Raw genomic sequence first — 12,996 nt, 5'->3', positions numbered from 1 at the left:
TGTGGATGAAAAGAAGCCTGAAGCATGAACATGGGGATCCAGCTCGACAGGCTAAACGGCCAAAACAAAAACAGAAACACACACACACAGAAGGAAATAGTGAATTGTGAAGAGAAACAATAGCAGATGACATGCAGGTCAGACTTTGCCAACACGTTGAAGCAATGGTTAGTGCTATTCTGCTGAGTGTATATAGAACAGAAGGTATGGATAGTAGCTTCAAAATCAAATCAAATCAAATTGTATTTGTCACATGCGCCGAATACAACAGGTGTAGACCTTACAGTGAAATGCTTACTTACAAGCCCTTAACCAACAATGCAGTAAAAAAAAAAAAAAGTGTTAAGAAAGTATTTACAAAAAAAAAAAGAAGACAATAGAAGAATAACAAATACTGAAAGAGCAACAATAGAATAACAGTAACGAGGCTATATACAGGGGGTACCGGTTGTCCAGGTGTTCACACCTGATGTCTAAACCTATGTGCTCTGGAGGAAAAGGACAAGCTGTAAAAATCTATGGGGCTGTTTCCTGGATTAGTCTTAATCTGTGTCCGGGAAACCGCCCCTAAATGCTTAAGTGACAATTTCACAAATTAATGTATTGAGCAAAACACATACATTTCCTATACGTATAAATATGCAGTACCAAAATGGTCAACAAAGTTACCTTGGTAACAGGTAGCTCCTTGGACTTTGTTTCAAACAGGTGTTCCAGCTTGGACGTGTCCACTTTGACCGGCTCCAGTTTGGACCAGAGTGACTCTCTACAACGCTTGTGGTTCCTGTACTGGCCGTCCATGGGCCTCACCTCGTTCCAGAACAGACGGATAGTCTTCTTCTTCTTCTGGAACAGAGGGGGCTCCCCTGTCCCTCGGCTCAGCTGGGGAGACCCCGGGTAGGGCTGGGCGGGGCCGGGGGGCATGAAGGGCGGGGGAGGGGGCATCATGCCAGGGACAGGAGGGGGTGGGGGGCAGCCGAACAGGCCCAGGGGAGGGGGAGGGGGAGGGGGCAGGGTGGAGAGACAGGGAGGAGGGGGAGGAATCATCAGGTCACTGGAGCCCATCAGCACACTGTCCACGTCTAGGATGTCCAGGTCATCCTCGTCTGCCAGGTCTGTGAAGTCCATCTCTTTAATACGCAGCTCCCTGGGGGCTGCCATCAGCTGGTCCCAGATATAGTCTGACTCCTTCTTAGGAGGTAGGGGTGAGGAGGAGGGGGCCGGAGGAGCTTTGTCTTTATCAGGTTGAAGCTGACCCTGCTGCTGCTTCTCCAATGCCTCCAGCTCATGAGGCGACACAAGGCTTTTAACCAGGTCTCCAAATTTCTCGGCCACAGCCCTGACGCTCCCCTGGTTGTCCAGGTGTTGGACCTCCATCTTCTTAACGTTCTCCCCGCAGGCCTGCCTGCTGGCCTCCAGTGTAGAGATACGACTTGCCAGGCTGGCCACCGACGACCCGTCCTGACCCTCCAGTGATGACGTCTCCATCCCCTCTTTCCATTTCTCAGTCTGTTCCGTCTCTCCTGCCTTCTCTTCGTCCTCGCCCCCAGTGGTCTTGTTCTGGGCATAGAGCATGTCCAGCATGAAGCGCTTGCTGTTGAGGATCTTGCTGCACTGCTCGTTCACGTCGTCCTCCTTAATGCACTGGCCTAGAGGTGGACAAACACAAGGAGGAAGTGTGGATTGGATTACTATTGGATTACTATTGGATTGCTAGCCTTCAGAACAGACTAGAGAGCAGATCTATATATCAGAAACTGTAATGAGAGCATGGGTAGAATGAAATGTTCTGACATGACATGAACTTCAATGTTTGCCTACTGATGTACAGCATACGGAAGATTACCAAGTGTCCCATTTTACAGTATGGGTACAAATCACAAGTCATATTTTAAGTCATAAAGGGCCAAGTGTCCTAAAGTCTGTATTTTCTGCTGACGGGCAGCTGGTACCTGGTTCATGGTTGTTGTTGACTTTCTCCTCCCTCTCCTCTCTCTCCAGAGTGCTACTGGCTGAGGAGATACTGGAGGCAGAACAGTTGTCCTTCTCATTCACTTCCTCGTTCTGTCTCTCCTTCTCACTGAGGAGGACCAGTCTCTCCTCCGACGCAGCCTGCTCCCTCTCTCCCTCCTCCTCTATCTCTACCACCTCAACCTCTTCTCTCTCCACCTCTTCTCCCTCTACCTCTACACCCTCTTCTACCACCTCAACCTCTTCTCTCTCCACCTCTTCTACCTCTTCTACCTCTTCTCTCTCCACCTCATTCCCTGACTGTCTCTCTTCCTCCTTACCCTTCTCCTCCTCCTCCTCACTTTCTTCCTCCTCTTTACCCTGTGTCTGTTCATCTACCGCTGACTCCACTAGCTCTAGTACTTCCTGCTTGGGCTCAACTTCAGCTACTTCCTGCTTCTCTTTCTGCGTCTCTGTCTCCGTCTGCTCCTCGCCTGGCGCCGAGTGAGTTTGGGAGGGGGGCTCTGTGGGTTCTGGAGAAGGTCCTGATACTATTAACTCTGGCACTGGACTTGTAGTTCTGGTCTGAAGGTCACGGCTTGGCTCTACTTCACTTCCTGGTAGAAAAAACATGACCAGAACAAAACAGAACACTACTGTAGGGGTTTAGATTGTGTGCCATTTTAATATCATCTGATCGTCTTTTTTATAATGTAAATACCATGAAATTGCCCTGTGACATTTCATTAATTCAAATTATAAATTGTCTAGATTTCGGTCCGGAGCTCAAGTCGTTAAGCATGTAATTTCATACTTCATTGAATGTTACAGGAAATGTATTAACAGCTATGATGACAATGTGTTTTGAAATGAGATTCAACACCTCATTTTATCCCATTATCCCATTTTGGTGGGTTAGAATAACCACCCCAGACCAACAACATCTAGTTCTCATGATATTCATTAATGTATCATCATAACTGAGTCTGTGAGGTATTGAAAGGCTTGTCCCCTCTATGGTCAATGCTGTAGTCCAGTCCACAGTCCACCACACCTCTTCCTGGCTCCTACTGTAGGATGTGAATGGAACCCCACATTAAGAGGTCCACACCCTAGCGGCTAGCACTACCACAGCCAAAACCACACTACAATCACATACAAATCACTGGGGTATGCCTCGGACCTAAAAGCTAGCCTATCACTCCGCTTCAAACTATCATTCAAACCATTTTCCCACAGGCAGCTAAAGTAATGTCCATCCCATCCCAAAACGTATTTGGGATTTAGCAACATACACTTACAGACACCTCATTCTGAAGCACACAGAAAAACAACAATTCAATCCCTTTCTTATCAAGTCCTGCTGATTTTTTCCCCCAACAGACACCATGAATTATTAGTCCATCTGATTCTAATTCCAAAGTGTGAGTGAATCACCCCCCATGTGTTAATTCAGACCCCAGGAAGCATGACAGGTGGACAGGAGCTCTCTGCCAGCCGACTGCATGTTGCCAACCATACACTCTGTCCATGCTCCCATCCTGTTTGAAATCACTTTACTAGTCGTTCCATTTTATTCCGGTTGTGTTGTTTTGTCCCGTTTTGTATTGTTTTATACTGTGCTGTACTATGGTTGCTTAAGCTGCTACCTCTTGGCCAGGGACTCATCCGGATAAAGAATAAACAACAAATACATACAACTTATTGGACCGGTAATGATTGTTAAATGTCTGTAGAACATTATGTTACCCTGCGTCTGGGATGGGAGCTGTAATGTTGGTTAAACGTTTGGAAAAGGTTATTTACCCTGCGTCTGGGATGGGAGCTGTAATGTTGGTTAAACGTTTGGAAAAGGTTATTTACCCTGCGTCTGGGATGGGAGCTGTAATGTTGGTTAAACGTTTGGAAAAGGTTATTTACCCTGCGTCTGGGATGTCTGGGATGGAGTGGTGCCAGTCTCTTCCGGAGAGGCGATGGAGGAGGGCGTGACACAGCGGGGGGAGGCGGAGTGACTGGAGGGGGTGGGGCTCAGGCTCAGGGTGATCTCTGTGCGACCCCTAGGTGGCGCTCTCGTGCGCTCTCTCTCTTTCTCATGCTCCTCTGCTGCGAGCCTCTCAACGCACTTATATCTGGAAGAGGGAGTCACAGAATATTATTCAGAAAGGATGTTACTCTACCTGTGCAGGTCTACTGTAATATAATCTCTGTCTCATGGGGGTAGAAGAAGATTCCCGCTTCTCTAACCTCGAGGCTACTGCCACCCCAGTCATATACTGTAGTCAGTTCCCTCACACTTCCTTTTCTGAAACAGTGGCCAAATGTCTGGGACTCTGTGATGCTTCTCGGATGTCTCCAGGTGCTTAATTGACACATAAATCTTAGAAGACACCTACAGTATACTACAGCGACTTCTCCACAGATGGGTCTTATAATAGTGTTTCATCTTGATTTAGACATCACACTCCATTCAGTCAGAGGTATGTGACTGAAAATCTTATCAATTTACTGAACATACATTTAAAAAAGGCAGCAAACATAACCTAGGATTCCTGTTTTAAATAACACTGAACATACATTTGTCTGGAAGGTGGTACATTACACATGCATAGCCTACATTATCTGGACCGTATCCAGGACTTAAAGCCAATTCCACACCTCGTCCCATTCAGTTTGTCTGGAAGGTGGTACATTACACATGCATAGCCTACATTATCTGGACCGTATCCAGGACTTAAAGCCAATTCCACACCTCGTCCCATTCAGTTGTAGATGTCTTAATGCACAGCAGCAGGCCTGGAGGGGGCCTGACACCTATATTTCAGCCCAGAGGCTGAGCCTGACTTGTTCTACATCTGCTAAGAATTCTCCTCAAAAAGGTTTCAAGGCATATTACTACCTCATGTCAGGGTCTTTATGATGTATTTATTACATCTGAATGAGTCTACAATCTGCATTGATATAGAGCACTGTGTCTATCTGAATGATTCTAAAATCATGGCGGCAGGTAGCTTAGTGGTTAAGAGCGTTGTGCCAGTAACCAAAAGGTCGCTGGTTCTAATCCCCGAGCTGACTAGGAGAAAAATCTGTCGATAAGAGCGTCTGCTAAATGACTAAAATGTAAATGTTTATAGAGCTATCTGAATGATTCTAGAATCTACATTGATATAGAGCACTGTGTCTATTTGAATGATTCTAGAATCTAGATTTCTATAGAGCACTGTTTATATCTGAATGATTCTAGAACCTATTGTACATGATATAGAGCACTGTGTCTATCTGAATGATTCTAGAATCTACATTATTATAGAGCACTGTTTCTATCTGAAGGATTCTAGAATCTACATTGATATAAAGCACAGTGTCTATCTGAATCATTCTAGAATCTACATTGATATAGAGCACTGTGTCTATCTGAAGGATTCTAGAATCTACATTGATATAAAGCACAGTGTCTATCTGAATCAGTCTAGAATCTACATTGCTAGAGAGCACTCGCTCTATCTGAAGGATTCTAGAATCTACGTTGCTAGACAGCACTGTGTCTATTTGCATATTAGAAATGAAAGTAGACAACATACCTCTCTTCTCTGGCCTGTCGGGTCTCTTCCCTCTTGTCCATGTAATCCCGACTGATAACGTTCCAAGTAAGAGAGAGAGAGACAGTATGTGAAAATAATGTGAGAGCTATATCTTATTGTGCATATCAACTCATATTTGTTTTCATTCACATTCTATAGTACCTTTTTAAAAGACATCCTTAGTTAACCAATGAGACAGTGTGAATAGTTGTAGATACTGTGGGAAAGAAACAGTCCGACATGACAGAGGAGACACACAGACCAGAGGAGCTTTCCAGCGGTCCGTCTGACATCCAGGACTTTATATGGCCATAGAAAACAAGTAAAAGGCAGGCCAGCAGGCATTTGTTTTCTGCCGAACCATGGCTGCACCCCAAATGGCACCCTATCCCCTAATAAGTGCCCTACTTTTGAGCAGAGACCTATGGGCCCAATAGGGTGCCATTTGGGACACAACCCATGTATCTCCTCCTTAGATCCACAGTATATCCCTGACTGATGACCATAATAAACAGACAGACAGACAAGTATGTCCAGTCTCTAAACATCTCCAACTCGTCTGATATATTATGGAACAAGGCTCAGACTCTTATTCATCCCAGACAAAACTAAATCACTCCAGACGTTAACCTTACAGAGAAGTTTATAAAGCCGTGTTTAATCTGGTGAATTGGTTTGGGACTTTAAATGAACTGAACTGCAATGTGAATGTCAAAAGGATAATTCCATCTATGAGTAGTGTGATGTGATGCAGGTTGGGACTCACTTGAAGCGTTTCCTCTCCTCCCTTTCGATCTTCTGCAGTCGTTCCTCCCTCTCTTGTCTCCTCCTCTCTCTCTCTGCAGTCAGAGACTCCTGGTGTTGTCTGTAAGAGGAGGACAACAAGCTCCCCAGAGAAGGTCTGGGTAACCCAACAGAGGAAGACCATTATTATTAAAACCGTATTACTATTCCATAAAACAAGCGCACCTAAAGTACTGGAAAGAAAACAAATAATATTTAAACCCGGGTCTGAAACCGACCCATACACAGAGATGGCTTATTTAATTGATTGATTGATTGATTGATTGAGTGCTGACCTGTCAGGCTTGGAGTCCAGTTGTGGGGCCGCTGAGGTGGCGAAGGTGCGGTGTACAGGGGTGGTGGGGGCGCTGACGCTGGAGCTGGCTACACCCTGGGACCTGCCAGAGAGCGCCATGACGTGGCCTATGTGTCGGCTGGAAACAACAGGAGGAGGAAACATTGTTATTCACTGCTATCATTCCCAACACTAAGGATGTGTGTCCCAAACGCCACCCTATTCCCTATATAGTGCACTACTTTGACCAGAGCCACTTGGGCCCTTGTCAAAAGTAGTACACTATAAAGGGAATAGGGTGGTGTTTGGGACTCAGCCCTACATTTTCCCACTGTGCCGGGATTGTAGAGAGATTCATGGTCTTTGGTCAAACAGGTGCTCTGCTGCTGTAAGTTTCACGGCTCAACTCTTGGCTCTGATTCGGTCACTGAGTGACATTCACTAACTCAAAGTATGGTCAGAAAAGACCAGACACGTTCCTTTCCCACTGTGTGTTAAATAGCTGTGGTTGTACAGCGTTGACTAACCAAGGCTGACTGTAGTCCTGTGTATGACCATGACACCTATTATCATGTGGTCCTCTGTAGCTCAGCTGGTAGAGCACGGCGCTTGTAACGCCAAGGTAGTGGGTTTGATCCCCGGGACCACCCATACACAAAAAAAATGTATGCACGCATGACTGTAAGTCGCTTTGGATAAAAGCGTCTGCTAAATGGCATATTATTATTATTATCATGGGTATACACTGACAGTATAGTTTTCTATCACTTTATCCCCATCTCACACTGCTCTATGAGGACAGCCTTGCTAGCACTCTCTCTGGGCAGCTGGCGTCAGCAGCCAGGAGGCATCAGGCTTATTCCACTCTCTCTGGGCAGCTGGCGTCAGCAGCCAGGAGGCATCAGGCTTATTCCACTCTCTCTGGGCAGCTGGCGTCAGCAGCCAGGAGGCATCAGGCTTATTCCACTCTCTCTGCGCAGCTGGTGTCAGCAGCCAGGAGGCATCAGGCTTATTCCACTCTCTCTGGGCAGCTGGCGTCAGCAGCCAGGAGGCATCAGGCTTATTCCACTCTCTCTGGGCAGCTGGCGTCAGCAGCCAGGAGGCATCAGGCTTATTCCACTCTCTGTGTGCGGCCCAAAATGGCACCCTATTCCCAATATAGTGCCCTATGGGCTCTGGTCAAAGGTTTTGTACTATATATGGGATAGGGTACGCTTTGGGACACTTCCTCTGCCTGTGGAGGTCATGAAAGGCAGTCGACAGACACCCAAGCCAAGCACACAGCCACGAGCAGCAGGACTTGAGTGGGATTCAACTTAAGGGAGGAAATGACTGTACTCAAGAGCAGAGCTGACCCTCAACAGCCCTGCTGCTTTCTAAGGTGCTTCTTAATGGCTCTGTTGAATGAGAGAGTGAAGCGAGCAGCGTTGCATTCCAAGAGGTGCTCAGCATGCAGCAGCAGGGGTCACTGCTGTGTCATGGTGTGTTTGATACAGTCGGAAAGCACTGACGCATCATTTAAATCTACAGCGTATCCAGGTCACCACAATTCAGCTAAAAAAAACATTTAGAAATGTAGAAATGTAGACATGAGTTTTATGTAGAAATTTGTTTCACTAAAGGGAACTGAATTCCCCTCAATTCCCCCCCTGCGTGTACAGTCTCTAAATAGATGCCCTAAGATAGCAGAGACATAGAAGGCTACCTATAAGACTATAAGACTAGTATTAACCTGGAGGCTAAGTCTTATCTATAAGACTATAAGACTAGTATTAACCTGGAGGCTAAGTCTTATCTATAATACTATAAGACTAGTATTAACCTGGAGGCTAAGTCTTATCTATAAGACTATAAGACTAGTATTAACCTGGAGGCTAAGTCTTATCTATAAGACTATAAGACTAGTATTAACCTGGAGGCTAAGTCTTATCTATAATACTATAAGACTAGTATTAACCTGGAGGCTAAGTCTTACCTATAAGACTATAAGACTAGTATTAACCTGGAGGCTAAGTCTTACCTATAATACTATAAGACTAGTATTAACCTGGAGGCTAAGTCTTACCTATAAGACTAGTATTAACCTGGAGGCTAAGTCTTACCTATAAGACTAGTATTAACCTGGAGGCTAAGTCTTACCTATAAGACTATAAGACTAGTATTAACCTGGAGGCTAAGTCTTACCTATAAGACTAGTATTAACCTGGAGGCTAAGTCTTATCTATAAGACTAGTATTAACCTGGAGGCTAAGTCTTACCTATAAGACTATAAGACTAGTATTAACCTGGAGGCTAAGTCTTACCTATAAGACTATAAGACTTGTGGCTAAGTCTTACCTTCCAGCACTAACGGGCGCTCTAGATGTATACAATACAGCTGTTTGGCTGCAGAAGGAAAACAGTGAGGAGAGAGAGAGGAGAGGGACAGTCCAGTACAATATGTAATGATGGAAAGAAGCATGCAAGGGTTAAACACAAAAATGGAAGAGTGGAGAACGATTGAGGGAAGGATAGTAGCAAGATACATGGTGATTCCAAGAAGCAAGAAAACATTTCTGCCCCTCCCCCCCATTGACACGGACTCTACATACTCTATAAAAACAATCAAACCTTTTTTAAATTCACATAAAGCAGTTAAAAGACCTCTACTTACGGGTGGGTCATTAAGATTATATGGGATAGGAGGTAGGGAGTTCACTAGGACTGAGGCACTTCTGGCCTGGTCTGTTCACAATATGGCAACACTACTTTCCATCCTTCTGGCCTGGTCTGTTCACAATATGGCAACACTACTTTCCATCCTTCTGGCCTGGTCTGTTCACAATATGGCAACACTACTTTCCATCCTTCTGGCCTGGTCTGTTCACAATATGGCAACACTACTTTCCATCCTTCTGGCCTGGTCTGTTCACAATATGGCAACACTACTTTCCATCCTTCTGGCCTGGTCTGTTCACAATATGGCAACACTACTTTCCATCCTTCTGGCCTGGTCTGTTCACAATATGGCAACACTACTTTCCATCCTTCTGGCCTGGTCTGTTCACAATATGGCAACACTACTTTCCATCCTTCTGGCCTGGTCTGTTCACAATATGGCAACACTACTTTCCATCCTTCTGGCCTGGTCTGTTCACAATATGGCAACACTACTTTCCATCCTTCTGGCCTGGTCTGTTCACAATATGGCAACACTACTTTCCATCCTTCTGGCCTGGTCTGTTCACAATATGGCAACACTACTTTCCATCCTTCTGGCCTGGTCTGTTCACAATATGGCAACACTACTTTCCATCCTTCTGCCCTGGTCTGTTCACAATATGGCAACACTACTTTCCATCCTTCTGCCCTGGTCTGTTCACAATATGGCAACACTACTTTCCATCCTATGTCTGTTGCTGCAGCTCCACACAACATTACACAGACATCTAAGAGACACTCAAATGTGAGTTATGGTGCCTTTTCATTTTTGAATTTTATTTTCTAGGCATGTCTGGGTTTAACTGTGGTACAACGCCACAATGAAAGACAGATGAGCAGTAAATGTCAGGAAAACGTGGTGTTCTCAACTGGAGTTGCACATCTAGCAGCTGACTCAGTCAAGGAAATGATACGTCTTTGTTCAAATTCTTCTCCTTCTTTCTTTCGTGGGTATGTGTGACGGCTGATAGAAGCAACATACAATAAAACACCGGACAGGAAAATGGAGCAGCCTACTGGGCACCTGGTGTTAAACTCTCCTTTAAAGGCCCAATGCAGCTGTTTTGATCTCAATAGAAAAAATCTGGGTAACAATTAAGTACCTTACTGTGATTTCTTTCAATTCAAATGGTCAAAAAGAAACAAAAATAGCTTCTTAGGAAAGAGCAATTTCTCAAGCAAGAATTTTGCTAGGACTGTCTGGGAATGGTTAGAGTGGGGAGGGGAAAACTGAAAACTAGCTGTTATTGGCAGAGAGGTTTGGAACTCTCTTTCTTATTGGTCTATTGATAAAGCTGAGCCGCATCAGCGGATATTGCACCAATTGGATTCACACTCTCCTTACATTCGGTCGACCAGTTCTACACATGCTTCCTCGATGCTGGATGGCATGAGCACGCATGCACTGGTGTCTCTTGCTGCCGTTGTTGCTGTAACTAGCTGTTACTCACTATGCTTGCTGTTTCTGATATCCCACCACCACCCCAGCCTCCACCTGTGGGTTCTGTGTCTCTTCCTTCAGGGGATTTGATATAGCATGTCGTGCTCACTGCCTGTAGTTATTTTATCATCTTCATATGACGCTTCGCTCTGGCAGTGAGCTACCCTGAAGGAAGCAGAGCCCTAATACCAACACTATGCATTGTAATATTTTCTAATAAATGGTTAAACGTACATTGTGGTGTTTCATTTATGACACTAATTTAGCGCCTGGTGATGTCACCAGGCAGGCCAAAACTCCATCCCATCAAAACAGGCTGATATTTCAGGCTGTCTTTTCAAACAGCTCTTACACTAAAAGGGCAATATCATTTTTTTTCACAATTTCACATTATTATTCCAATCTTATAGTGTGGAAATATATATATAAAACACAGGAAAATCACGTTTTTGACTGCACTGGGCCTTTAAAGGTCAAAGGAATGCTGAGGCAAGCTAAAGTAGTGTTCAATTGGACACAAGTTAAAGTATCCATAACATGCATGAGGGAGACCAACTACAAGTGCCTCGTATGCCACGGAAAGCAGATATGACACGACAACACAGAATCTGTCTGACACGGTAGACATGAACACTATGTCTATAACCCTGTCCAAAAGACATTCAGTACAGCAGCTTCTCAGCCAAGTGGATTGTGAGGGAGCAAGCCAGGCAGACATGAAGACACAGACACCAGTGTTGAGGGATGACAGTGCATATTTAAGAGTTCATAGTGAATCTAACGCCAGAGGTGAAGAAGTGAACTGTATAGCTCCTGCTGCTGCAGCGTCTCTACCTGTAACGCTGTTGTCTGGCCACGCCCCTCTCAACACTCTCCTTGGCCCCAGCAGAGGCAGACACCTGGCTCAGGTCCACCTCAGGGGGGAGTGGGAGGGGGCGGGGGAGGGGGAGGGGCTTGGGGGGTTGGATGTAGGGATGACGACGTCCCCTCGAGGGAGAGGAGGAGCAGTAGGGGGAGGAAGAGGAAGGTACAGAGGTGCCTTGCTGTTGGCCCAGAGGGTGGGCAGTGCCTGGCAGTCTCCCCCAGCCCAGCAGCGTTAAGACCTGGGAAGTAGGTCTGGGACTAGGAGAGACATCCTGGGGGTTAGAGCCAGTGTTTCTAGGGGGGGTGGACACAGGGGCCGTAGGGCTGGCCATGGCCACTCTCTCTCTCTCTCTCTCTGAGGCAGCCGAGGCGTCAGGGATGAGGTTGACCATACAGTGAAAAGGAGAACACAAGCTAGAGGAGACCTCTACTGCCTGCACTGGCACCATGCTAGAACAACAGAGTAGCAGAGCAAAAGGTAGGAAAAAGGGGGTGGGGTATATTCAAGGGGAATACATTACAAGTTTAAAATAACAGATATGCTTTTTTTGTAGTTCTAACACACCAGTACACTGTTAACAACACTCGATATCGTCCACGAAGAGAGAGATGGATGGAGGACAAGATTGAAAGAAAGATGAAGAGGTTCTATATGGGGGGGAAACCTATTTTCCTGAAATACCTTTGGAAGCCCTTTCTAGTGGTCTCTGTGATATCATTACTCTCATCATCTTCCTCTTCCTCATCCTCCTCCTCCTCTTCCTCCTCATCCTCTTCCTCCTCTCTGAAAAGGAGGGGTAGAGGTGTGGATGGAGGGGAGGGAAGGGAGAAAATAGACGGGAAAGAGAAGAAAGAGGGAAAGTAGGAGAAATTGCAACAGACAACATGAACAAAATACAGTAGAAAACTGAAACACAAAGAACTGACAGACAGAATGCAGAACACACAGCACACCCTGTCAAAACTGACACGGGACGTAAAAATTAGTACACAAGGCGGTATAGTTGAAAGAGGTTCATGCTTTTAGTTAGTATGTCCTCATTTCATTCACTACATACAGTGCTTGATAACATTAAAACCAGCATGAGAACTGACTAAATCGATGTCAGCTAACCATCTGAGGGACCAGCCAGTAACATCTTAGGGACCAGTAACAGTCCCCGGACCAGAGGTTGATCAATGATCATAGTGTACGTCCCAAATGGCACCCTATTCCCTACATAGTGCACTACTTTTGACCAGAGCCATATGGGCCCTGGTCAAAAGTAGTGCACAATATAGGACAATGGTGCCACTTGGGATGCAACCATTGACTAGGCTGTGACTGTGAGGTCATATCTGGAATGTTTTAATCAATAAAGGATTCTCGCATACATCATATGCAT

The 12,996-nt window shown here is 45.5% G+C and overlaps 1 protein-coding gene across 1 annotated transcript in view; it reads right to left on the bottom strand.

Moving 5' to 3' along the window:
• LOC311139297 (FH1/FH2 domain-containing protein 3-like) overlaps positions 1 to 12,996 on the bottom strand; it is a gene marked incomplete at both ends in the record, with an annotated part of 106,153 nt that overhangs the window by 10,369 nt on the left and 82,788 nt on the right. The window contains 9 exons of the mRNA XM_084174180.1: positions 670 to 1,649; positions 1,953 to 2,202; positions 2,257 to 2,567; positions 3,871 to 4,079; positions 5,529 to 5,579; positions 6,295 to 6,429; positions 6,608 to 6,745; positions 8,944 to 8,991; positions 12,294 to 12,395. Of these exons, the coding sequence (XP_084030306.1) occupies positions 670 to 1,649; positions 1,953 to 2,202; positions 2,257 to 2,567; positions 3,871 to 4,079; positions 5,529 to 5,579; positions 6,295 to 6,429; positions 6,608 to 6,745; positions 8,944 to 8,991; positions 12,294 to 12,395 (2,224 nt within the window). The remainder of the gene's footprint in view (positions 1 to 669; positions 1,650 to 1,952; positions 2,203 to 2,256; positions 2,568 to 3,870; positions 4,080 to 5,528; positions 5,580 to 6,294; positions 6,430 to 6,607; positions 6,746 to 8,943; positions 8,992 to 12,293; positions 12,396 to 12,996) is intronic.

The sequence above is a fragment of the Coregonus lavaretus genome, assembly GCF_964263955.1.
Source record: "Coregonus lavaretus genome assembly, chromosome: 13".
In the NCBI taxonomy this organism is placed as follows: Eukaryota; Metazoa; Chordata; class Actinopteri; order Salmoniformes; family Salmonidae; genus Coregonus; species Coregonus lavaretus.
Note: the sequence above shows the minus strand (reverse complement) of the source record. Positions and strands in the feature narration are given on the sequence as shown.